Source organism: Urtica dioica, chromosome 2 (genome assembly GCF_054948205.1).
Source record: "Urtica dioica subsp. dioica isolate 48M chromosome 2, U.dioica_male_clone48M_v1_H2, whole genome shotgun sequence".
Lineage (NCBI taxonomy): Eukaryota > Viridiplantae > Streptophyta > Magnoliopsida > Rosales > Urticaceae > Urtica > Urtica dioica.
Window position 1 is genome coordinate 46,824,826 of NC_142757.1, and position 26,885 is coordinate 46,851,710.

A 26,885-nucleotide genomic window follows, 5' to 3' on the forward strand; every position below is an offset into this window, starting at 1 on the left:
AGATGGAGAAGAGGAGAGAGAGAATTTGTCCAACTCAGGGAGAGTTTGTCGAATTTTTAGCTATCAACTTGAGTGTTTTTTGCTTTCTATTAGACCCCTATTTATAGTGGTGGAAATAAGATATTCTAGGAATCTCTTAGATATATTTTATTCTCCTTTATTCTTTCCTATTTTGTAGTTAAGCATGAGCCATGAGATCTTGACTACAAATCCTACTTTTTCTCTCATCCATTAGATCATAATCCATGATATTTATTTCCTTATCTTTCTCATATATTTAAGGAATCTAGATATTTGATAATAATGAGGACAATATCTTATTTCCTTATTTAATGGAGAGAATATCTCTACCATTATTATTCTCTTAGATATTAGGAAATTAATTATGAAAGAGAATAAAGGATAACATTTTATTTCCTTATTTAATTGAGAGAGAATATCTTAACCATTATTATTCTCTCTCTTATTTAATTAGTTACTTGATTTCTTTTCCACAAATCTAGAGAATATTGAGTAATTAACACCAAATGTAGGCACCCAATTTAGATTGGTTTTGGGCAAAGGGATTTCGAATTTTACAGTGTCAATAAAGCACAACTTAAAGTTCAATTAATTATTTACTTGATCCAACAATAAATAATTAATTCCACAATAAATATTTAATTCGTCAAATACCTCGAGTGGGTCCTCGGATCGGTTTGAGAAGTCGGAGATGGCAGAGTTGCATAGGTCGATCCGATGGCTAGGAATGGTCGCGCGAAGGTGATCAGAATATCATGGTCCTCCTCCATGTCGAGCACCACGAAGTCCACGGGGAAGATGATTTTTTTTACCTTGACAATGAGATCCTCGCTCACTCCCCGCGGATGTTTGATTGACCGGTCCGCCATTTGAAACGTCACCCTTGTTGGCTTCACCTCTCTGAGGCCAACTTTCTGGAAGATGGAGTACGGCATTAGGTTAATGCTCGCACCAAGATCACATAACGTCGTTTCAAAATAGGAGTCCTGGATCGTACATGGTACGATGAAGCTCCTCAGATCTTCATCTTTTGGGAAAGCTTTTGTTGGATAATAGCACTACAATCTTCGGAGAGGGAAATAGTGCTACAATCCTCAATCTTATGCTTATGCTAACGGATGTCCTTCAATAATTTGGCGTAACTCGGCATTTGCTATCTAGATGGTGTCGGTAAAGAGGATGTTGATGTGGAATTGTTTAAACACTTCGAGAAATGTTTCGAATTGCTTGTTGAGCTTTCCATTCTTGATTCGTTGAGGGAACGGCACCTTCGGTGGCAACGCGGGGGGAGGCAGTGGTGGTATGACTATTGATGAAGATGGCACGTTGATCACCTTTTTCTCCTTCTTCTTGTCGGTGTTGTCAATCATGTTTTCGCTTTGGAGGGTGATGGCGTTGATTTGCGATCTTGGGTTGACTTTGGTGTTGCTCGAGAGGTTTCCTTGAGGTTGCGTGTTCAAGGCGGTGGAGAGTTGACCCATTTATGTCTCGAGACTCCAGCATTGAGCATTGAGATGATTGGCTTTGGAATATGGCTAGTGTCTATGTCATGAACGCGTTGGTAGTTATGGCCATTTCCGCCACTAGGTCCTCGAGGTTGTACCTTGGCTCCTGAGCTCGGTGCGGAGGTTGATAAGCTTGCGGGAGATGATGAGCTGGTGGGGCCGTTTGCATCGGCATGTTGTTTTGAGGTGTCTTATGATGTCGATCGTTTTCGAAAATTATTAAATTCCTTATGACTTATAAGGAATTCCACCTCAAATCCCACTAAGGGGCCTGATCCGGGCCAACGAAGGCTAAAAGTCCACTCGAGACGAGCCCACGAAGAAAGGCAATGAAAAAGGTCAAAAACGATTATGGCGGGTCGCGCCAATGTGAACGCAAGGCGCGTGCACTTATATTTTCATGCTCACGCGCCTTGGTTTCGCCCAATCCGACTTTTGAGGCTCTTTTCAACCCCCCAACCACTATAAATATCCTTCTCTTCATAGGAAAAAAAAAAGGCGCACAATTCTCTCTCAACACAATCACTCAATTCCAGAGTCGTAAAACGTTGTCAATGACCCTCCGCACATAATTTCACTATAATCGAGTCTGATTCTCTCAAATATTCTCAAAGAATAACGAAACTCACACCTCACACACATAGCAATCAGACTAATGTTGATCGGAGCGCGCACCAGAGGCACCGCCTCTGCGCCCCTCTAAGCTTATTTTCTTCATCTTCTTCTTACTTTCAGGTCTCCGCGACAAATGAAAAACATTCTTGAGCTAGGAGAGGGAACTCGTGAATTTCGAGTTTCTACAACCCGGCTCGGATACGACAACTTGGTCCAGCCTTGGGTCGAACAGCCTGAGGTCTTCCACGTTGTCCGATTTTAGTCGACAACGCCTTTCATGAGAGATTCGGATGGGTGTTCCTCACACCCACGTAATAGTTGTTGGAGTTCCGGAACGTCAGGGGGTCGATCGATTGAAATGAGGAAGATGAAGGAAGGACGTGGCCTTTTATTTGAGCAAAAATTACAAAATTATCCATTTAAGTCCCTCACTTTTGTCCACCGCTTTTGATTGAGACCCCAAGTTTAAATTTCATTACAAATAGGTCCTTAAAATGTGTTGCAAATGAGTCTCTTCTATATAATTCTTATTCAAATCCATAATTGAATGGAGAATAATTATATGATTTAAACCAAGAATTTTCTCATTCGGTTTCGTTAATTTAGATATATTCAAAGTGTCACAGAAATAATTCTCACTCTTGAGAATTTATTTACTTGATTAATTTTCGGAATGTCCCTCGGAAAATAATTTTCATTCGAGTTTACTCATTCCGAGATTACTCACAATCTTAAATATATTCTAAATTAATTCGATAAACTCGGTGGACCATTTTTCAAACAATAAATTCATTTGCAACGGAAGCTCGTTTATTAATCTTGAATTACATTACAAGTGATGTAAAAGTTTGCACTTTACACTTTGGCGTATTGCTATATTGGAAAGGCTCTTGCATATCTAGCCAGTTCTCCCTCGCAGAGAACAACACCTTAGTCGAGATTACCTTACTCACATAATTCAATAGCCAAGAAATAATCATGTTGCCGTGCGAATCCATGAATTCATCAAGTTCGAATCATTAGCACTTGGTTTCACAATTGATCCATAATCTAAGCTTATTCTTTACAGACAATGCAATCAATATAGAACGGCTCCAAGATACATAATTCTCTCCAATTAGAAGTTGTGACACGAGAATAACACCTGGATTGTCTCGAGTGATGCTTAAAATAAGGGCTGCGTTGATCATCCATCTTCGATCGGTATTGACGATGAGCTCCGCCGTAAATGGCGTAATGAGTTTTCCATATGCTTTCATTTTTATTTCCCTTTTTTTTTTGGTAAATGGCGTAAATCATGATTCATGATATAGTAATGAATATAGGTTTATATCATGGCCATGAAAAAGAATAGAAGAAGCATTTGACTCCTTCATGCATGCTCCACTCGGGGGGATATAGCTCAGTTGGTAAAGCTCTGCACGTCATCAAACTTAGGCAGCTGCCTATAGGCCTCGTTTGACATAGTTTTGTTTTTAAAAAAAGTGCTTTTATTTTTTTCAAACACTGACAAGATGTTTGGTAAACTGTTTATAAAACAGTTGTTACTGGTAACAAAAACTGATTTAGCATTTGGTAAAATAAATATATTATAGTAAAAATACTAAAATAGACATGTTCTTAATAATTAAATAATAATTATTAATAAATAATATTTTGTACGAGGATATTACAGTAATTTATACACCAAACTTAAAAACACTTTTTCTAAAAGCTAAGAATCCTAACTTTTCCATCTCATGTACAAAATCTAAAATCGCTTTTGAAGTTTTTTGTAAAAACAGTTTTGCCAAACACCAGATAAGCTGTTTAGTTTTTTCTAAAAACAAAAACAGGGCTTTTTAATCTGAATCAAACGCAGCCATAATCATCTTACTGCTTACTGGATGTTTTAACAGAATCCAAATTAAAGTGCTAACATATGCAAAATATATAATCTAGCCAGCTGCTAGATTGTAAACATAGGCGGAGCTGCTTGTCAATGCCTGCTCAACTTTTGAAAATTATAATTTTTATTTTAAAAAATTTATAAATTTTAGCCCAAGTTTATATAATTTTTATAAATTTGCACTTGCACCCCCTTAAATTATTTTTAAAAAAACTCATCCTCCTCGGTTAAAAATCCTAACTCCGCTACTGATTGTAAACACGTTTATAAAAATTACCTTTTTTCCCCTTTTATTGTTGGTCAGCCGGTCAGCCAAGTTTGTGCTAAGTAGTCAGCAACATTCACTTTGGAACAACTCTCATATTGTTACTCATCCGTAAGAATATACGTTCCTATAAAAATCATGACTCGTATTATTTTAAATCATTGATAATGGATATTCCATAATACAAATAAAATAAAAATAAAATAAAAGGTGGCCCTCAGATAAGAAGGATTCGCAATGGGATACAAGTCTGTCTGTGATTCATTGTTTTCTAATAGCTTCTTTTTCCGCTCTTTACCCGTTTCACACGGAGAATTTAACTCCCTCGTCATCAGCTGAAGTCCCCTTGAAAATGGCAAGCTTTCCTTTCTGCTCAAGGTACTTCAATGCCCGCATTAAAATCGTTCGGTCAATACCCTGAAGCTCTGTAACATGATGGGGAAAAAAGGACAGTGAAAACGCTAATGATCAAAGCTGAAAATATTTAGTCTGTTAAAAGTCGTATTACCCGTTCCTCTTGATTCGGCCCCTGAACGTATTTCTTCGACTGTCATAACCGAGTCCTCAAGCCCATATTCTTTCACCTATATGATGTTACGTGATGAAAGTACTTCACTAAACAATTGCAGAGTATTTGAGCAGCTAGTATAAGTAAAGCATCGGAGTCACGATAAGATTATACTCACAAAGTTGAGAATAATGTCGGCCCAATCTTGAATTCGGTGCCACAGAACAAGACATTTCCTGTGTCCTTTATCCATCCATTCTGCACGTCCTGATGTTCCAAGAAAAAAAAAAACACTCCAGAGTATTGAAAAAAATAAAAAGATAAGACAGGAAACAGAGGACAGAAACCATAACTATTACAAACCTTCTGCGACAATGGCTGAGAGGAATGCTTCTCTGGCTTCATGACTCAGAGATCCTGAACTATCCAAATCAACTTGTTAAGAGACAGAGAAAGTAAGACCCAAACAAAAAGTGGATTATGGTTATTTCTACACTGAAGAGTTAAGAATGGAAATCAAGATTACAATCAGACAGGAAATTTACAACTTTAACTTAATCTGAGATCCGTATATGACAACGCTGAATCCATTGTAACATATATAAAAAAATCATAAACTATTTCGAGCCAATGAGTACGAACTAAAGATCTAATGTGATAAGCCCTAACAAGAGCAAAATGGTTGTTAAAGATGAACCCACGTGTCTATTAAATATTCTATACATTCAATTTCTTAAACATGTGATAAGCTAGTCTTGCTAACTACTGAAACAATGCAACCCAGAATCCAACAATGTTGGTTTACAAGCAAGAACAGATAAAATAAAACTGAACCCACAAGCTGTTTCTTCTACTTGTCACAATTTACCACTATGTACCGCACTTACTTTCAATAACAGGATTCGAGAATAGAGGAAATTCTTCTTCCAATCCAACCACAAATATCTTTTGGCATTTGCAGTACTCCAATATAAGTTCTTTCCAAAGTTGTACCTGCTTTTCGCGGATATCCCTAACTGGCTGCAAACTGGAACCCGCGAATCAATCACCGTACCAAAATGTTTGACAAGATAATGAAGTGAAAATAAGATCAAGAACACGTTAAGTTGCATAAAGTAAATATTAAAATTCAAAGAAATTTCAAACTCTGTTTGGGTACACACCCCAAAGCATTTATAAGTTATAACTCAATTTCATCCCAAAACCAATACGATGACAATGCATTTTTGCTTCTGTTCAGATTTTTGTCAAAAAAAAATAAAAAGTCGAGAGTCGCATAACTTAGATCGTAGCAAGATCTGCAAAGAGGGAAATGGATTACGTGAAGTAAGGCGGGTAATTGAAGAACTGAGGCAGCTTGAAATCGCCCAATTTCTGCATCTCACATGCACTGACCTTCTCTGTATAAGAAACACATAAATATTAAAGCAAGAAAAGAAACAAACAGTGCTGTTTTGAACAATATCAGCAGAACTGATCATATCTGCAATGAAAACGAAGCAAAAAATTGGGGACCCTTTTCATATCCGCTTCTTTTATGATCCTTTTAAGTTGAATTATTAAGTCGATAACTCCCACAGAAAGGAATTGAAAAACGAAAGCAGACACAGAGGACAAAACACAGGTAAACATTGACATTGGCAATATCATTTCTTCTTTTTGAAATCATAACGGTATCGATAAATGGAGTCGATAGACAGACTTATTCTTAACCTACTGATCGTCCGTTACATAGAGAAAGAAACAATGGTGAAATCTAGGATCGTCTTCGACGTGACCGTCGGCGATTTGGATATCGCGGTTCAATCCATCTACTATTACCCCAATCTCGGTGTAGATTAGGGTTTTAAGTACAGTCGTACTTTTAACAATTTGGGATTTTTGGTTATGATCATTTTATGATGGTTTACGAATGAGACGTTTTTCAAAAATTGTCATCGTTTCCTAGAAAGAAGATAACAGAAAATAAAAAAAATAAAAAAATAAGTAGTTCCCGAGAGAGAGAGAGAAAATACCAGTTGTGCCTCGAGAAGAAAGCTTGATTCGAACGCCGATACAGAGATGGAAGAGGAAATCGATGGTCACAGCTCGGCGGCGACTAAATCAGACAAACGTAAAGAGGAGCAAACAAAAAAAATAAAAATTAATAAAAATATACTTAAATAAGTGAATATGCAAATCAAAATATCAAGGATAAAAAAAATAAAGGAGACGTAGCTAAATAATCAATTTAAAGTTATAAATTTATAAAATAGTAAAGTATGTTTTATTTTAGTGAAATAGAAAAAATATGCAGTAATTTTGTTTCAAAAAAATTTGACCTCAAGATTAATTTTTTTAAAAGTGATAAATTGCTTATAATAATCGTCAAAAATTTAGTCTTGACTGTGAAAAAAAAAAATTTGAAAACGAAAATTTGGCTATTTTGCTGAAAATTGAAATTTTTGCTATTTTGTTAATCAATAAGTTTCAAATGACTATTTTGTTAATCAATAAGTTTCAAATGACTATTTTGTTAATCAATAAGTTTCAAATGACTATTTTGTACAACTTTTCCAAAATAAAAGATGTTATCTAGCCAATTTAAATTTCGAGTTTAGCAAAATAACTCAAATTTCTAAAGTTGAGCCTGATTAGCCAAAAATATCAAAAATCACTCGAATACTTTTTCCATTCTCCCACGTACATACATGTCACAGACTCATTTTCTCCAACCAAATCATGTAGAAGGATGATGAATGATACTTGGATCTCCTTCGAAATCGCCAACGAGTCAGATTTCCCCAATGATGCAGAATTGAATCCCTTTCCGCCAACAGCGTATTTGGCCCGATGGCGAAAGGTTATGCATATCGAGAGGAGGAATAGCGCGATGATGATGAGAGAGCCGACAAGGATCCCGATCACGATCCACAGTCGGAGGCCGAAGATCGAGGTCGACTTTGAAAGCTTCGAGTTCACAAACGATGAGTCGTACACCGACATTGAGTTTCGTGGTCTCTTCTATAGTTAGAGTTTTGTGGCTATGGCATCTGAGTCTCGGGTAGATTTTGGGGATTTTTCGATTTCAATTTCGACCATTTTCTCTCGGAGGAGAGAGCCGCCGCGACCTTTGACTAGGTTTAAGGCGGGATCGATCTCGCCAGCGTCGTCGATGGCGTTGTCGAAGTTCAGAAGGGAATCGAAGTCGAAGTGAGGAATTCCTAAAGCTAGGGCTTGACGGTGAGTGGGCTTGGTGGTCTCTAGATCGCTATTGGAGAACGAAGGTCGAGGTCGATCGTCATCACCACCACCATCACTGTTTTCTTCTTCTCCTTGTTTTTTCTTCGTCTCCTTGTTTTTTCTTCGTCTAGTTCATAGAAGAGTCGATTAAATATTTTAAAGTATGATTAAAAATGTCACGACCCGCGAGCGACAGCTCGCCCACAAGCCCAACCGATCGACTCCAATATCATACATATTAAACAATAGATCATAATACTTTTATATATTAAAATAGTTTGCGAAAATCCGGGGAAATTTTTCGCTTTTATAACTTAGAGTCTTATAACGACTCCTATACAAATACGTTCCTGAACGTTTTAACAAAAGACACTGACCCCCGGTTAAGAAACCCCATAGCCCATAGGTCAAGGCAATACGTGTTCGGTCTCGGTCTTCGATCTTGTTTCCCGCTTACAAGCTTTTCCCTTATCTACATTACCAAGGGTCGATAAAACTATGAGTCGATTGACTCAGTAAGTGGGAGTCTAACTTAGGAAAAGAAAAACAACTAATGCCATGTGACGTGCAAACAAACATAAAAATGCAGAATGCAAATGCATATGATTCAAGAACATGCCTAACGCGGGGCCTCGCTCTACGCTATCACTTGTCATTCCACAAGGTTATACAACATCCCCTGCTACAACCCTTGGAATGATAAGAAGCCAACCTCAGACTTCGAGCAGTAGTCATCAGTGGCTTTAGTGTTTTAAAACTGTCTGGGATCCACTAGTGGTACCATCTTCGTTTGGGCGCCGACGCTACATGCCGTCATGACACAGCAAGTGGGCTCGCCGGGGCGACCTTTCCCATTGCCAGAACGGGGTGCTCTCAGCAGCTCCCGTGGAGTACTCAGCGCCATCAGGACCGTCTTAGTCCTCAACACGAGTCGGAACTCGTGGGTCCACCGACAACATTATTTATTATTTGGATACTCTAGCTTATGGAGTATACAACTAATTACAAACAGGAGAGCGTCTCGGGATAAATCCCGAAAGAATTATGATTTCCCTTTCATGCTCGTTAAGTGTTTTAGATTGAAGACTCAGGACGTGACTCCCGATACTTCTACCCTCGGCTCGAATCCGAGAGTCCAACATACTCTCCTGTCACCTCAGATCTAGCCAAACTCTATAGTTAGCAGAGGGATCTAACTACAACAAAGTAGCAACGTGGCTGGTTCAAGTTAGCGTTTGAACCTATGGGTAAAAACTCAACTAAAATTTTTCATAATGAGTGGCCGAAGCCTTAATCTTTAGTGTTTGTGTCTTTTAAGGCTTTTTCTACTCTTTATTATTATTAACACGTAAATGCCCGTAAACAGGATTATTCCATTGGTAAGTAGTTGACTTATGTCTCCACACTTACATGGAATAGTCAAACTGTTTGACTTGCGCGTCTCGACATTTCGCCTCACGTTGCACGTCTCCGCACGCTCCTCGAAAGAACTTGGCACGTCCTTGAGTTCGTTAAGAATATTAAAATTCTTAACTGAAGCTTCGTCAATTATTAGGCTCGGGAAAAAGAGAGTTGAATCTGGGATCGTTAGCGGAACAAACGCGTTTAAATTTGATATTCGAGAATTTAATATATTAATTTCCTGTCCTCGGAAATTAATCGTTATTTGCCAAGAGTCGAGCGATTATTTATTTACCGCTTAACCCTTTTTTGGGCCTTAAATAAAAATCTAAAAATCCTTTAAGCCTAGATTTTCAGATTATCGACCAATTAAATTTTCGTACATCAAAGAATAACCATAACATACGAGAGAAACTAAACGCTACTTAAGCGAATAATATTACTCACGTTTTAGCCCAGATCGGAAGCTCGTCTTCGATTTCCCGTTATTCCTTGCGTGTCGTCCCGGTTCGTTCACACCGTTCTATAAAGTTAAATATAACCAAATCGATCGTCAGATTCTCAAACCTCAAAACGAATCACCATTGCTAACCGAGACCCAAATAATTAACACCGACTTAGTCTCAGATTCGATTTATTTTTCCGGGACTATTGTTCGGCCGAGTGAATCATGAAATTTCACCGTGATTAAATGGTGATATCTCTGAACAAAACTCATGCCAAAACAACATACAAAACACAGCCACACAACAAGTCACAAAATCATTAACTTGTCACAAAATTTTCAAACATGTCAATAAACCCTTAGGGCTTAGACATGTCAATAAAAACGAGCCAACATGCCCATAAACCGATCTCGGCTAACAAAATCATTTCCGTATTCAAACCGAACTAACAAAAAACAAGTCGATTCTCAAATCAAACAAACCAATCATGACGTAACAATATTTCCAGAATCGACACTCGGCAAAGAACGTGTCATAACATCCGCTACACAACTCGAAATCCAACGATTCCAATTTAAGAACATAACTAACTTCTGTACCTTTCTAACGATATATTATAAGCCTACATATGACCAGAATAGTTATCTCAAAAACAGCCCGCAATATTGGGTCGCTGTTCTGGAATTCAGCAGTTCACAGCTTTGAATACCAGATTTCAAAAATTCATAACTCTTTCAATACTCCACGGATTATTACGTTCTTGGTCATTTTAGAAATCCCATAACGTCTACTTTCCATGAAAAATACTAACACAAATAAACTCAAAACACATCGGACTGCCCACGTCCGTTTTATCACCCTGTCCGAACCATATTCATTTTCGTCCAAAATCAAACCCAATCCAAGAATTTCGTGCTCAATCATCAAATCCAAGTCACAATCATCAATAATCGAGTCCAATAAACAATTAAAACCAAGCAATTTCTCCGAAATCCTCTCGGATTTAAAAACCCCCAAATCCTTTGAGCATGAACCCTAACCTTAGAAATTCTTCAATTCAGCCATGACAATTTTTACCTCTAATTCCCGTGAATTCAGACTCCTCAGCACCCTCTCCTTCCTTTCCCGGCGTTCCCTCCCCGGTCGGCGTGCTCCGGTGACTCGCGGCGTTCTCCTCGTCACAGACAGAGCGCGCGCGGTGGAGTTCGGGGCGCGCTCGGGTTGATGGCGCTGGAAGAAGAAGAAGAGAATTGGAAGATGATGGTGGAAGTGATGATGGCCGGATCTTCTTAAGCTTTGGCTGAATTTTTTTTTTCTTGTTCTTGCAGGTTGGCTGGATGGCGCGCGCACGGAGCTCGGGACTCGGGTTCGTGCTAGTGGCCGAGCTCTTCCTCCGCGAGCTCACCTCGTCGCTCTCCTCAGTCTCGCTCTCTCGCTCTCTTCCTCTCTCTCGCTCGATCCCTCTTCTTCTTCCTTCCTCTTTTCCTCCCCTTCTTTTTTCTCATTCTTTCTTTTCCTTTCTTTTTCTTTTCCTGGTTACCGATTCTCTTAGAGCATCTTGTTTGGCATGGTAATTTGACATTAGCTTACCATTAAAGATGCTCTTACTCGGCTAGGTGATAAACATCACCTAAAAAATATCCCACTTGTTTGATGACGTGGCAATGCTTATGAATTATCCTTTTAATTACAAACCAACCTCCTTTTCCTTGTTTTCTTTCAAATGGGTCCCTTAAAAATTGTTACAATCACGTCCTTTTCATATAATTATTTAATTAAATCCATAACCGAATGGATTATAATTAGGGCAGTGTAGATTTATAGTCAAAATGAAGCTATAGATTTTGTTTTTATCCTACGTTTCACATTTTTTAGGGAAATAGCCAATAGGCTTAGTGGCAATATTTATTAGACTAATTTTCCCTTTTATTTATACAAACAGAAATAATGAAATATAAGGAAATTATAAAAAACTGCCTATTTTAAAAAAAGAAACATGATAATTAGAATTTGTCAATTTTGGAAACTTCCTCCCTAAATCACGTATATTAATTTCCGGAAAAAAATGATATTGAAAATATACGAGTTTAAAAAAAAAATCTAAAGAACAGGATGAAGCTTGTCGAAGAAGATGAAGACGTCTTCATATTAACAATAATTAACAACTATTAACGAAAATTAACGTTAGTTTACGTTAATTGTCAAAAAATACAAAGAAGAAATCTATACTATTTTTTATAAAATTCCTCGGACATCGAACCAGAGGAAGAGCTCCTGGGTCGAATTAGGGTCTCCAAGCTCCGATCGTCTCTCCCGCCAACCACCGCCGTGAGGCGCGTCGCGATCCCCTTCCGGAGCGCCGATCACGGCCTCCCTCCGAACTCCGAGAACACCGACTCCCTCCCCTACGCTCTCGTCGACCGCCTCATGTGGGCGTCAATCTGGCTCCGACGAGCCTTCGCCGACCTCCTCCGCCGCCTCCGGCTGATCTGCGTCATCGGCGACAACTTCTTCGGCTGGATTACCCCCTTGGCCCGCGACCTCGGCGCCTTCCTCGTCATCTTGGCATGTTGAAGGTTAAAAAAAAAAACTCAGATCTGGTTTTGTGGAGAGAGAGAGAGAGAGAGAGAGAGAGAGAGAACGTGGATACAAAAATCTGGTAACTACCTTATACAAAATAGGTATTTAACATGCACAAAAAAAAACAAAATAACGTGATTTTAAAAAACTACCTTAATTATTGAAGGACAAAAAAGTAAAAAAGATTTTACCACCTAATACGTTTGGCTATTTCCCTAAAAATCTCCAAACATAGGTTAGATTCCAAACCAAACGTTTTAGGTGGCCTAGTTAGTTACAAATCTCTTATAATTATACGATTCGTACCGAAAATTTTCTCGTTCGTTCTCGATTAATTAAAACACATTTAAGGTTTCTCGGAATTAATTCTCGTTCTTGAGAATTTATTTCTTAAATTAATTTCCGGAATATTTTCTCAGAATTAATTTATTAATCGAGATAAACTCGATAATTCCTTTATTTATTCCGAGATTTCTCATAACCTTAACATATTTAAAATTAATTTGATAGATCCATTGAAGTATAATTCACTCGAGAACTTAGTTGTAACAATGAAAAGCTCGTTTATTTTATTCAAATTCACAAGTCGAGCGTTACAAAAGTTTGTATATTACAAAAAATTTCGACACTTTGTTTGCTTTCTCGTTGTAGATGACTATACTTCAAACAATAGAAGTGGATTAGATATTTTGAAAGCACGATTATTTTTTTTTTAAATCACTTGTAATTTGTTTGTGTGTTTTGAAACTTGATTAACAAAATTAAATGCATGATTAAATTTTGAAAATTATATATAAAAAGTGCATAAAAAATAGTAGATCAAAAATTTGGACATCTAATTAATTATTTTAAAATCTTAAAAATACGGATTTATCCAAACATTAAAGATATATTAGTATTTTTACATTGTAAGTGGTTAAAATGTACTAACTTATTAAATCTTGATTATTTTGTTAAACACTTAGTTTGAATTGACTACTTTGTAAAAAAAAAATCTAAAAATAAACGATTCAAACTACTTTGTAAAAAAAAAAATCTAAAAATAAACAATGACAATGAAATTAAAAGAAAAATGACACCGATTTAATTATTTAAGGACCCAATTTTAAATTTTAGTTAATTAATATTGGTTACCAAAAAAATTAATTAGTATTCACTATTCACAGATTCAAACGTGAAATTCGAGACACTGAGAACGTAATAAATATTTATGTTTTTCATTTCTAATTTATTAGTGGAATATTTTGGTGTAGTCAAAAACATCCATCGTCAAAATTAGACTACCACTGCTAAAATAACTAACTGATCATTTCAGAGTACAAACCAATATTACTCTGCTTCGTCTTCTTCACAATCCCGATTCTTGAATCTGCTCTAAAACAAGTAACTCAAATCCTCAGCTTAATCTCACAGACCGAGAAAACGCCATGGCAGTGTAAGATTTCACATACCTGCCGATCCTTCATTCCGTCTCATTCTGGATTTTTGTTTTGATTGGAAAAAAAAAGTTAAAAATATATCATTTGACTAACGAAGAGTTTGGTTGCAGAGTTGCTTCTGCTCCGGGGAAGGTTTTGATGAGCGGTGGATATTTAATCCTGGAGAGACCGAATCCAGGTCTCGTTCTGAGCACGAGCGCTCGATTCTTCGCCATTGTTAAGCCTCTCTACGATACCCTAAAACCCGATTCTTGGGCATGGGTGAGAGATTCAAATCTTTCTCTCTTTTTTTTTTTTTTTTTTTTGTTACTAGATTTATCCATTTCAAACAGTTTATTCGTATTTCATTTTGCTCCATCATTTTAAATTATGTTGACCAGAAATGGACGGATGTGAAATTAACATCTCCTCAGCTAGGCAGAGAAGGCATGTACAAGCTTTCTCTGAAAAATCTGAATCTTCAGTCAATCAGGCAAGTATCTGATAAATCTACGAATTGCGTGTTCAATCCATAAGTATTCGCTATGATAATAAAAACAAAACAATTGCTGATTAACTAAGTCGTATTCGGATTCCAGTGGCTCGGGAAACCCGTTTGTCGAACAAGCGGTGCAGTACTGTGTCGCGGCTGCACAAGCTACCTTCGATGAAAAGAAAAAGGACGAGTTGCACAAACTTTTACTGCAAGGTGGAGGCTAAATTATTTCTCTTGTGAAAAAAGAATAGATCTTTGAAATCTAGTGTCGGATCTGTATTCTTTTTTTTTTTTTTTTGCAGGTATTGATATTACCATTTTAGGTAGCAACGACTTTTATTCTTACAGAAATCAGGTATATTCGAGTAATTTATATCAACAGCAATACGGGTTTTTGTGGGATTCCAAACTCAAGATGTTGATTGAGCTGTGTTTGGTCGGTAGATTGAAGCTCGTGGACTACCATTATTGCCTGAGTCATTGGCTTCTCTTCCACCTTTTGGATCGATCACCTTTAACTCCGAGGATCTAAACGGAGAAAAATGCAAACCAGAAGTTGCGAAAACCGGGCTGGGTTCTTCTGCGGCCATGACCACGGCCGTGGTCGCTGCTTTGCTTCACTACCTTGGAGTCGTCAATCTCGCCTCGCTTAGCAATCAAGACTCCCGAGTGGATTTCAGCCCCGATCTTGATGTCATTCATATGATCGCTCAAACCGCTCACTCAATCGCTCAGGGCAAAGTCGGAAGCGGGTTCGATGTTAGCTCTGCGGTTTATGGCAGTCATCGCTATGTACGGTTTTCACCAGAACTGATCTCTTCTGCTCAGGTATCGAGAAGGGTATACTAGTAATATATTTATTGAGTTTTGCTGGATTCAATTATATTATAGTATAATTAAGTCATTTTGGTTATGAGAAGAGTTGTCAAGTTTATTATTTTATTTTTCTAGTGTAAACAGAGAGAGTGATTCACCTTTCGTATTGCCAGCCGAGTTTGATAATTATATTACTAATTTGTGTTCCAAGCTAACCCGGGTTGTATCTGTATCAAAGCTCTCGCCTTGCAATTTTGTTTATGTATCCGTGATTTTTTTTTCAATTATAGAGTTGACAAGATTGAAATAGTTAGGGTTCTTGTTTTTTGATGAAAATACAGACTGTAAACATTGTAGTAATTTATTCCAGGTCGCTATGCACAGAGCTCCGCTCCAAGAAGTTGCTCACCAAATCCTACAAGGAAATTGGGACCATGAGAGAACAAAGTTTTGCTTGCCTCCACTTATGAATCTTGTAAGTAAGCGTGTCGATACTTGAAATAAACTATTTAAAAATTTCAGATTTTTGCTGGGAAAAGAAAATTTCTGGAATGGTATTAAGCGCATTTTACTCTGACTTCTTACTTCTTAGATACTACACTCCTTTGAGCAAATAATCTATGTAAAAGACAAGACGGCTTCGGTTAGAGATATATATTCCATTGCAACAGTGAAAAATAGTCAATTTGAGCTAACAAGTACTTGAAAAATTAATTTGTCGAGCGGAAGCTCAAATCTTCATTTCTTCTTCATTACATCATTCTTTTTTTTTTTTTCTAAATTATAAATGAACTTCCCGTGACTTGTCAAACCTGTGTAAGAGACAGAGGGAATCTCTTATTCCTTTTAATAACTGTGGTTTCAATCATTTAGTTGCTTGGAGAACCAGGAAGTGGAGGATCATCCACACCGTCAATGGTAGGTGCCGTTAGAAAATGGCAAAAGGCGGACCCTCAGAAATCGCAAGAGACGTGGACAAAGCTTTCAGAGGCTAACTCCGCTCTCGAAAACAATCTGAACTTTTTAAGAAAATTGGCCGAAGAGCATTGGGATGAATACAGGGCCCTTATAAATAGCTGCAGTGTGCTTAAACCAGAACAGGTATGTGTTTGACTCGGAAGGGTGGTGAATCATTAATTTATTTAATTAATTAGATTTTAGTATAAATAAGTCGATAGGTGGGTCGTTAAAGTCTTGAGAAGAGTTGTTAATTTATTATTTAAGTTTCCCTAGTGGTAGAGTAGTGTGATCGGAGGGATTTGCGTTCTTTAATTGACCGGGTCATATCAGTATGTACCAAGTTAGACTAAATTTATACAATTTTCTTTATTATTTTTCGGAAATTCTTATCATGTTCAAACAAAAAAATAAATTGCCCTCACAGTGGACGAAGCAAGCCACTCAACAAAACCAAGAGGTGATTTGCAAGGCCTTATTAGGAGCCAGAGAAGCCATGATTGAGGTCAGGACTCAAATGCGTCAAATGGGCGAGGCTTCAGATGTTCCGGTAAGTAGAAAATCTCCTTTGCTTTTACTTCCGTTTTTACATCAACTCAGAAACTCCATTCCCTTAAAATAAGAAATCCACGGCTTCCAAATACAAAATCTCGTAGATCGAACCAGAATCCCAAACACGGCTTTTAGACGCCACGATGAACATGGAAGGAGTGTTGTTGGCTGGAGTGCCAGGTGCCGGAGGTTTCGACGCGGTGTTTGCCGTCACATTGGGCAACTCGAGCGGTGACGTGGCGAAGTCGTGGAGCTCACAGAATGTATTGGCCATGTTAGTGAGAGAAGACCCTCGTGGCGTTTCTTTAGAGAGCGCAGACCCGAGAACCACAGAGATTACTTCCTCCATTTCATCGGTTCATATTGAGTGAGAAAGATAGGCTTTTTTTTTCTTTTTTTTCTTTTCTTTTTTTGCAATCGTGTGTTTAAATTATGACAACCTGAGGTTATCTTAGAGTAACTGTCTAAGTGGGTGAAGATTAAATTTTTTTCACATTGAAATAAAGGTAGGATCGTACTCCTACACCTTCTGAGCTGTAGCATTTAATAAAGTAGTCGGTTTTTTTCTAATAAGTTCTAAATATAATTTGCTGGGCTTTTAACCATCCCATAGCTTTTCCTCTTTACACGTCCTCTAATCAATGAATTTTCTTATTGAAATACAGAAATTGCTGTGTTGCCATAAAAAAAATTGGGAGAATTTCGACATTTTCAGTTGCACCTGTCATAACAAGTTGGAAAAAAGAATCAACAGAGAAAAAACATGGGAAACTTATTAGTTTTTTTAATCTACCAGTAATCTCTACAAGAGCAAGACCCGTCTTTGAAACGGTGGAACCGATTCCGTTCCCGAACGAGAATTTCCCGTTCGTAGATAACCGAAATAAACTTGGTGTAAGTGTGACAGTCACTGCACATCCTCACATTCCTAACTATCCTCACTGGAGCTCCCGGATCCGAGCGTATGAGCGCGAAAGCGATCGCGATCTTCTGGCTGTGATACTTGAGCCTCTCTTTCTTCTCTTCCTCGTCGCACTCGAGCGATACCTGCGACGTGTCTGCAACATAACCGTCGAATCTCAGCTGCCACTCCATCTGGTGTATCATGTCTCGTACGTCGCTACGCGAAAGATCGTACGACTTAAACTCGAAGACCCTTCTCTTCACCTCAACGGAACTGACACCCGGAATCTGGGCCAAGCCCAGATCGGCCATCCGGGCCCGGAGCCTCGCAAAATCGTCCCACCTCCGAGCCCGAGCGTAGATATTCGACATAGCTACATAATCTCCGGCGTTCTGAGAGCCCAACCGGAACAAACATTCCACGGCGGTTTCGCCTGTTTCGACGTCGTCGTGGACTTTACAGGCGCCGAGTAGAGTCCTCCAAACTATGTCGTTGGGCTCGACTGGCATGGTTTCGATGAGCCCTAGGGCTTCTTTGAGCCTCCCGGCTCGTCCCAGGAGATCGACAACACAGGCGTAATGGCGGATTGTGGGCTCAATTCTCATCTTCTCGAACCACCCGAGACCCTCTTCGACTAGTCCCGCGTGGCTACAAGCGCTGAGGACTCCGACGTAGACCGCCTCGTCTGGTTCGAGCCCTTCTCTGAGCATCTCCGAGAAGATCTCGACGGCCTCTTTTCCTCGGCCGTGCATTGCGAGCCCCGATATCATCGCGGAGTAGGTCAAGCGGTTTTTCCGCTCGCCCATCTCCCGGAATATCGATAGCCCCTTCTCCAAGCAACCGCAGTTCGCGTACATGTCGATCAGCGAAGTCTCGACCGTCGCGTTGAGACCGGCGATGTTGCGAAGCAGCGAGGCGTGCACGGACTTCCCGAGATCGAGTGCCCCGAGGCGAGTGATGGCCGAGAGAACGTTGACCATCGCACTCTCCTCGGCTCTGCAACTTTGACCTTCCCTACCCATCTCCCGGAAAAGCCTCAGGCACTCCGACCATTCCCCCGAACGGGCGTGAGCCCCGATGATCGCGCTCCACGACGCGACGCTCTTCCGAGCCGTCCGATCGAAAACGTCCCGAGCGAGTTTTAATCCCCCGCATTTGCCGTACATGCTCACCAAGCTGTTCTGCACGAAGAGATCGTCTCCGAGGCCGAGCTTGACCGAGTGGCCGTGGATCCTCTTCCCTTCCTCGAGCGCCGATGATCTCGCGCAAGCCTTTAGCAGAGCCGGGTAAGTGAACTTGTCGGGACCAACCCCGATTTCGAGCATCTCGCGATACAGGTCCAAAGCCCGTGCCCAATTCCCGGCCCGGACAAAGCCTCTTATCACGACGTTGAAGAGAAAGGTATCGGGATCTCCGACGCCTCGGAAGATCGAGCAAGCGTAGTCCATGCTTCCCCAGTCGGAGAGAGCACAGGCGGCGAGAAGACTCCCCGAGCAGAGAGAGTCGGAGAAGAGACCGGACTTGAGAATCTGGGCGTGGACTTGCTTGAGCTCTCTCTTGCTCTTGCATTTCCTGACGAGTGACACACATTCTTGTTGCTCTGTGTAGCTCGAAGAGGCTTCGAGGCTCGGAGTCGGCTCTTTCGACTGCGTCAATACGAGATGGGCTGGGTTCGGAGGCAGGACTGATGTCCCAGTCATCGCTGTATCATCCACACCATCACTGACTTCTTGTTGCCTCTGCGAAAACCATCGACCAAGTTCGAATCTTTCAGAGTTCTAATCGTCTCTTGCAGGGAAAACCCAGATGGGATTTTGAGGAAAAGGTTTAGAAGAGCGGTTGTGTAAATGTTTCGAATTTGGTGGGAAGAGTATTTTCTGTTAAGGAGTGGAGTGTAATCCATGAGTTTTGGGGAAGAGGATATGAACCAGTTGAACTGCGTCAGTGTTATGGGACAGCCAGATTGTGGATAGGATATGTCTCCAACTCAGTCACTTGGATTGCTGACCTGGTTCTCTACCCAATGAAAAGCGTACACGTGGCTAAGTAACTCTGCAATATAAACATGTAATTTTTTTTTTTTTTGACAAATATTGAAGAGTCTAGCACTGGGAGCCATGTGGGGCTTTCTATTAGAATTTAGAACCATAAGCACATAATAATACCATTTAACCCGGTTTGACCGTAAACGGCTATTACCGGCATCGCGCTATAGGCAATTTATATTTATTCATGTTAACAAGTTATTGAGATCATATTTAGCACACTGATGGGAAGTAATTCCGTATTATAGATGACCCTAAAAAACGAATGAAAATATTTCGCGTACTGACTTTTCAAACGTAATGCTACAGATACAGAGTTATGTTTACGATTCTTTTAATTTTATAGTTTCTTTTAGAACAAGAGTTATTTACCCTTTCGACTTAGAAAAGTAGTATTTATGAAATGTTTAGGAGAGAAAATTAGTATTTACGCTAGTCGATTCATTAAAAAAAATGTTTGACTGGTTACGAAGCACACAATTAAGTTTAACTGCTTGACAATTTCTTCTTTTTTTCCCTCTAAAATCTAATTAAAAAAGTCATTATATTAATTCTCTCCACCACCGCGGCAAAATTTGGGATCCCCCGGAATATTGGTAGGGACTTTCTTTTGGGACTTTTTTTTGTCTACAAACACAGTAGTATTTTTATTGACGATATATATAACTTCTTATGAATCTGGTGGTCTAGTGTGTGATTGATATCAGTTTATTTGTTGTGTAGATTTCCTTATAATATAGCTCATTTTTTTTTTTTTTTCATTTAGAGCTTTCCTTAATTATTAATGAAAGTTCAACATTATCGCTTCGTTTTTGATAAAAATACATATTTAAAATATTTAACTGATTCTTTTGGGTGATAATATCAGTAGGAATTCTAAATAACTAACTATATAAAGGATTAGCTTCTCAATTTAGCTTCAAATATAATCAAGTTTAGGCTCTCAACTTTTAGCGAAAAAAAAAAAAGAAAAAAACAAACAACCCAGTGAGATTTGAGAGAGGTATACATTCACTTTCTTTTATTTCATTTTATTTCCTTTCTGTTACATACAAAAGTTACGTATTGACTAAAAATCGAATTAAAATATGAATTTATAAACGCGGTACGATTCGATATTTATTTATTTATTAATCTCTAAATTAACACTAAACTAAACCTAAATATAAAGAGTAGGAATCAATAAATCAAGTCGGACTCAATACCATACCACCACAACTTATATAAGCAAAAGCCGCTCTCCTCTCAGCTATGCCCTCGAACCAGCTCACACAATTCACTTTCCCTCTTTCTTAAAAAAAAAAATAATAATATACAAATAAAAACAGATTCAGAAGAAGAACACGATTACGATTGACGATATGGACATGGACATCGAGGATGTGATAGCCCTAATGAGAAGAGCATTCGAAAAGGTAATGAGATTAGTCGAAAACGAGAAAACAAACCTCACAGACCCTTTCGCCGTCGACGACGTCGTTTCTCTCCACTCCGCCGTCCACACCCTCTGCACCGTCGGACCCATCTCCGATCGCCGCCGCAACGCCGCCCTCCTCTACTCCGCTTTCTGCTCTCTCTTCCGGTCCCACCACTCCTCCAAAACCCTCCCATCTCTCCGCGTCTCCGGCGAAGATCGCTACGAGCTCCTCCGCTGGTTACGGCGATCCTGGGACCGCCACGTGGCCGCGGCGCGGCAGCTCTCCCGCCTCCTCGGCTACCTCGACCGGAGCTACCTCCTCCGCTCCCGCCTCCCCAGCCTCGCCGACTCCGCCGCCGCGGAGTTCAAGCTCTGCGTCTTCGAGAACGTCAAGTCCGCGGCGGCGAAAGCCGTGGTGGCGATAATGGCCGGAGAGAGAGACGGGACGGGTCCCGCCGCGGCGGCGGAGGCCGCGAACAACGCGGTGGAGGTTTTCGCGGCCATGGACGCCTACGTGGCGGACCTCGAGCCGGCTCTGCTGGAAAACGCCGGCGAGCACTACGCCCGCGTGGCGGCTAGAGATGTTGACGATGACGTGGACTTGCCGGAGTACCTGGCTATGGTCGAGGAGGCTTTCCGGAGCGAGGCCGAGCTGGCGAGGAAGTATCTCCGTCCGGAGACCGAGGAGAGGCTCGTCGAGGCGGTCCGGCTAGAGCTTCTGGTTGTTCCGGCGGAGAGGCTTTTCGAGAAATTCGCGGCTCTCCTCCGGGACGATGACGTGGACGACGTCGAAGCCGTCGCCGCGGCGGTCTACCGCGCTTACGGGCCGCTTCCGGAGCAGCTTCGACAGCTGTCGGGGATTCTCGAGCGCGTCGCGGTCGAGGAAGGTACGGAGATAGTTCGCGGCGGAGATCTTTCCACCATTGTCGAGGAGCTCATTGAGCTTCACCAATGGTGCTGTTACTTCTTCTTCGAAGTGTTCGAGAGAGACGCGATCTTGGGGGAAGCCGTGACCGAAGCCTTCAAGGAGGTCACGAACATGGAGGTCGCCGGAAAACCTCCGACCGCCAGGCTCCTCGCCGAATTCTGCGAGGAGGTCCTGAGACACGGCGGCTCCGGCGAGAGCATGACCGACGATAAGTTCGAGGAGACAGTGGAGGACCTCTCATGGCTGCTCTACTACGCCAACGAAAAGGACGTGTTCGTCGAGATTCACTGGAGAAACCTCGCCGATCGGCTTCTCTCCAAACAGAGGAACAAGAAGGACGACGATAACCACCGCGACAAGCGTCTCGTCGAGAAGATCAAGCTCAACGTCGGCGATTTCCTGACGGCGAAGCTCGAGGGAATGCTAAACGACATCAGAATCAGCAGAGAGAACGACATCGATTTCCGAAGCGGCAAGAACAGCAAAACCCTAACTAACGGCGTCAGCCTCTCCGTCGACGTCCTGACCAGTCACCGATGGCCGAACGCCTTCAAATCGGAAGCTCCGTCGATCCCCGCCGTCATGGCGAACTGCGTCGAAGCCTTCGCGAGCTTCTATGCCACCAAATTCGAGACCCGAAAACTCACCTTCGTGTACTCCCTCGGAGACTGCCACGTGGCAGGAAGCTTCCGGAAGAACCGCACGTACGAGATGGTAACGACGCCGTATCAGGCGGTGGTCCTGATGCTCTTCAACGACAGCGACGAGCTCTCCTTCTCCGAGATCTCGCAGCACTCCAAAATCGAAGACGACGTCGTTCTCAGAGCGACCTTGCACTCCCTCACCTCCGCCGCGAAATACGACATCCTGGTCGAGAAAAACGACGACGCGTTCCGATTCAACCCTGATTTCAAGAACAAGGCGAGGCAATTCCAGATTCCGGTGCCGGAGATCAAGAAGGAGAGAGAGGCTGAGAAAAAAATGGGGTCTGAGATCAACAATAACAGAGTCCACGTCACGGACGCGGCGATCGTGAGGATCATGAAGAACAGGAAGGAATTGGGGTATCAACAACTTCTCAAAGAGTCGATCGATCAAGTGAAGTCGGTGTTTGTGCCGGAAGTTAAGGATTTGAAGAAGTGTGTTGAGTCGCTAATCGAGAGAGAGTACATTGAGAGAGACGAAGAAGATGCGAGTCTCTTGCGTTACGTAGCTTAACCTTTTTTGTAAAGATTTAAAATTTTGCGTTGCCTCTAAAAGTAGTATTTAGGTGGGGGGCGAAGAAATGTTTAAAAAAATGTTAGTTCATTTGTTGTCACGACTTTCACACATAGTCCCGGCTTGATATTCATTTCTAGGGGCAATGTAAGTAATTTTTTTCTTTAAAAGTAAAATTATGCCCAATTAACTATAAAGAGGAAAGACTTTTTTTTTTTTTTGAGTAAAAGAGGAAAGACTTATAAAGGTAAAACTCTGTTCTTTAAAAAAAAAATGTTCAACTCTAAAGTTAAATTTGCCGTACACTTTCCAACATTTTTGTCCTCAAAATTTATGGCTACAATTTCCTTCAACTACTATTAACTCACTAAGTTCTGGCAAAAAAAAAACAAAAATACATCAATAGTTTGAAAGACGGAATATAGTGAAGGACCAAAATTTACGAACCCAGAAAGTAATTATTTTACCCCACACTAATAGCCGATACATTTCATCGCATGTTACCCTCTCGCAAGACATCAATCATGTCGAACAGTCGCTTCTCTGATTTTGACTGAACCTGCAAAAAAAAAAAAAATCAACATGTTGAATGTATTGTCATCAGAAATCTCATCGGAAGAGAGCGGTCATAAAACTATTATTCCAATGTTCAGTAGGAAGCCTTGTTTGATCCTCAGAAAATTCAATAATCTCTGTCTTAGATGGCTAAAACCTTTTTAAAAAAGAACGATGAAAAAATGCGTGTATACCTTCTTAGCGAGAAAAATAACGGCATCAACAGTCCCCTCAGCGTATATTGATCGACCACAAACATTATGCTGAAACTCGAAAGAAACACTGCAAGAACAGAGGACATGTTTATATATACATATTAATAAAAGGATAAATCCGTAATATAACGTTTAAATATTGCCTTCTTACGTGTCATCGGGCGAGGTTAGATGGTATAGATGAAATGCATGGCCATTTATATAGTCATCCGGAACGCCCACTATTTCGACTTGTTGCCTTGGATCCCGGATCATTCGTATCTGATAATAGAAACAAAAAAGATTGAATAAGTTTGTAAAAGATATCAAGACACCAATTCGTTGTGTCTTGGTACACAGGACAATACAAAGCAACAATCTTCTATCTGTTAAATTTGGTAGAGCAGAAATAGATGTACTTCGCAGAGTTTATTAGCATTACCACAATTCTGAATCAGAAGATAGATTTCAAGAAAGGGCAAGATCTATTCACTCTATCAATAACCGAGCCGGATAACTCATAATTCATTAGATACTTTTTATGAATGTCAACTAAGTATCGTAAGTAAATTGCTCCCAGTTGTTCAATCATTTGATAACGAGAGTCATTCTTTGCTAAATGGGCCCAATCTTTTACTAAAAGGATTGAGCCGAATACAAGGATACTACATATTTCGGCCAGTATATGTTCAATCGATATGGTCAAAAACATGAATTTTCAAATCAAAGATTCTTGATGATCCTTGAAGCTTAAAGCTAATTTATAGGCTTATGTCACCCGCCTTATTTTCATATTTTGCTTAGTAATATTTTAAAATAATAAAATAAAATAAAAGCTTAGAAAATAAAATAATTATCCGTTAACACACCTCTTCCATATCAAAGGAAACCCCCAATTTCTGGAAGCAAGAAATGACAGCTTTTGCAGTTCCTGACGTGTCTACTTTGCTTGCTTGATGAGATTCCATCACCTAGTTTTACAAAATTAATCAGCTACAACAATATGTGTATATATATATATATATATATATATATATATATATATATATATATATGTAAATATATGAATAATTAGTACCTGCAGAGAATATCCAGAGAAAGCGCCGGGAAATTGCTCGGCCATAATCTCCATTGCGGCGAGAAATGCGACCACCTGATGATTGAGTTCAGAACCAAGTATTGTCAAAACAAAAAATCAATAAAAGCCACAACCTCGCCGCACTAAAATTCTTTCTTCGGGAACTTTTTTTGGAGGTGTCCTCGATTTTGATTACCTGTGTTCCCACTTACGGGGGATATACCTGTTTTCCCATCTGCGGAGATATGACTGCATAGTTTCGGGAGTCTCGAACAGTCTTGTACAGAAGATCTCTGTCTCCACCGGTGGTTCCCATCACAAAAGGAACTCCAACTCTCGTATACAGCTTCGCATTTTCTACACCGCACGAGTGGAACATAAAACACATGGGACATTCAAGGATTGAAGTTCAAATGCATTTTTTTAAAACTATAATTTTGGACACGTCAGGTCAGATTTAAGGGGTTTTTTGTTTTCTTTTTCTTTTGCACACCCATAATACGTATAGCACGGGAAGACATGTGGGTTTTACTGGCTAGTGTATATCAATGGCAGTTCAGCTGATAGTTTTTATAAACCATAAGCCGTTAACTTTCTTTGCTCTAATCTGCTTTGATGATTCTTTCTTCTAGGGATTGTGCAACACAAATTTAAAGGTGGGCATTTTGACTAGTTAATGTTAACCGGTCGAGACTGCTCTTTTTGGTCAAATTAACCAAGCGGTTAAGTTTACCGTTTATTTCATGGTTAATCGCGGTTAACCAACAACCAAGAAAATATTTTGCCCACCGTTCAAAATCAAATCGCTAAAGGTTTAACCGGTTAACCATTTTGCCCACCTTTAAACACAATGAAAGTCGCAACTTTCTCGTTAATACCCTACCCTATCCGTAATTCCTCAAAGTGCTAAACTTTAGTAATCTACACACAAAAGCTAACACATTTCTCTTGCAACCATGAAAGTAGTACCATTGACCGCAGAAGGAACGGTGTAATCGACCACGATCAGATTCGGGTATTCGACATAAAGAGAGGAAAGGGTTTTTTCTCTCTCGAGCGGGCCGTGAACTGTGATACTGTTTCCACACACTTCAACGGTCGAACCCGACTCTTCTTCGGACCCGAACGAGAAGGGAACGATGTTGAGCCCAGCAAAGTCCGCCGCCTTAATCACGGACTGTCCCATCTTTCCCGTACAGCCGTTTACCTGACGACCGATCGCATAAACATCATCGAAGAACAAACGAAAAAAAAAAACCCAGCTGGGTTTCGAATCACGTACCATTATCGGAATGTTCAAGACCGATTTGGGAATATGCTCGACCGCCGGAGCAGAGACCGAGCAGCGTGGGACCACCGTCGCTCGACTCTTCTTCGGCACGTTCATCATCCACCTGTTGCTTCCGGAGAATACCCCGACGCCATTTGCTGGGACTTTAATCGTGAAAGACATTGAGAACGAACGCCTGGTATTTTTTCTTCTGGGTTTTATTTGTGCGCTGGAATTCAGAGACAGGGTTTTTCGGTTTCAGCTTCTGCACCAATGATTTGACATCAAATGCGATGAAAACCAGTGATACGATAATTAAGCTCAATGAGAGTTCTATTAATGGGCTTATGGAAAGGCCCAATCCATGTGATTGTTAGCCTGCTTTGTTTTTTTTGGGTCTTTTGTTTTTCTTACCTTAAAATGGATTTTTTTTTTTAATCAATGCGTAACAAAATTTAAGTCCGTGACCTCCTCTTTAAATGAAAGTTATAATATCACACTTCTTTTATTTTGTAAGAAGTTAATAATATTTTATTTTAAAAAAACCTGATAAAAAAACAAAAAAAATGCAGCCTTATTCCCCAAG

General features: G+C 40.2%; 5 protein-coding genes across 7 annotated transcripts; 2 read left to right on the forward strand and 3 right to left on the reverse strand.

The window, feature by feature from the left end:
* Positions 1-4,418: 4,418 nt before the first annotated feature.
* On the reverse strand, positions 4,419-10,967 carry VPS25 (E2F/DP family winged-helix DNA-binding domain-containing protein). 3 transcript variants are annotated; one of them, XM_089606789.1, is made up of 8 exons: positions 10,949-10,967; positions 6,818-6,900; positions 6,124-6,202; positions 5,690-5,829; positions 5,166-5,219; positions 4,981-5,069; positions 4,803-4,878; positions 4,419-4,719 (listed from the first exon to the last, which is right to left on the reverse strand). In XM_089606789.1, exons 3-8 carry the CDS (start codon positions 6,180-6,182, stop codon positions 4,598-4,600), a joined length of 540 nt encoding a protein of 179 aa, XP_089462915.1. In that variant the 5' UTR covers positions 6,183-6,202; positions 6,818-6,900; positions 10,949-10,967; the 3' UTR covers positions 4,419-4,597. The 3 variants fall into 3 exon arrangements, with proteins under 3 accessions (XP_089462915.1, XP_089462916.1, XP_089462914.1); XM_089606790.1 differs by lacking the exon at positions 10,949-10,967 and adding an exon at positions 9,435-9,584 and having other exon boundaries at positions 6,124-6,197; XM_089606788.1 differs by lacking the exon at positions 10,949-10,967 and adding an exon at positions 9,435-9,583.
* A 2,753-nt stretch (positions 10,968-13,720) lies between these two features.
* Positions 13,721-17,263, forward strand: LOC149405055 (GHMP kinase family protein). Its single transcript, XM_089606792.1, has 10 exons — positions 13,721-13,886; positions 14,001-14,151; positions 14,271-14,362; positions 14,469-14,578; positions 14,668-14,720; positions 14,810-15,193; positions 15,552-15,656; positions 16,055-16,282; positions 16,566-16,688; positions 16,795-17,263. The coding sequence occupies exons 1-10, from the start codon at positions 13,879-13,881 to the stop codon at positions 17,059-17,061; spliced, it is 1,521 nt and encodes a 506-aa protein (XP_089462918.1). The 5' UTR covers positions 13,721-13,878; the 3' UTR covers positions 17,062-17,263.
* Positions 17,264-17,445: 182 nt separating this feature from the next.
* Positions 17,446-19,688, reverse strand: LOC149405056 (Tetratricopeptide repeat (TPR)-like superfamily protein). Its single transcript, XM_089606791.1, has one exon. It carries the CDS (start codon positions 19,292-19,294, stop codon positions 17,480-17,482), a length of 1,815 nt encoding a protein of 604 aa, XP_089462917.1. The 5' UTR covers positions 19,295-19,688; the 3' UTR covers positions 17,446-17,479.
* A 1,312-nt stretch (positions 19,689-21,000) lies between these two features.
* Positions 21,001-23,202, forward strand: LOC149405057 (cullin-1-like). The gene has a single exon (XM_089607757.1). The coding sequence runs from the start codon at positions 21,001-21,003 to the stop codon at positions 23,200-23,202; it is 2,202 nt and encodes a 733-aa protein (XP_089463883.1).
* A 239-nt stretch (positions 23,203-23,441) lies between these two features.
* Positions 23,442-26,603, reverse strand: LOC149405058 (4-hydroxy-tetrahydrodipicolinate reductase 2, chloroplastic-like). The gene is made up of 8 exons (XM_089606793.1): positions 26,312-26,603; positions 25,999-26,236; positions 25,253-25,386; positions 25,030-25,104; positions 24,821-24,922; positions 24,124-24,233; positions 23,952-24,039; positions 23,442-23,761 (listed from the first exon to the last, which is right to left on the reverse strand). The coding sequence occupies exons 1-8, from the start codon at positions 26,480-26,482 to the stop codon at positions 23,693-23,695; spliced, it is 987 nt and encodes a 328-aa protein (XP_089462919.1). The 5' UTR covers positions 26,483-26,603; the 3' UTR covers positions 23,442-23,692.
* Between the last annotated feature and the right edge of the window lie 282 nt (positions 26,604-26,885).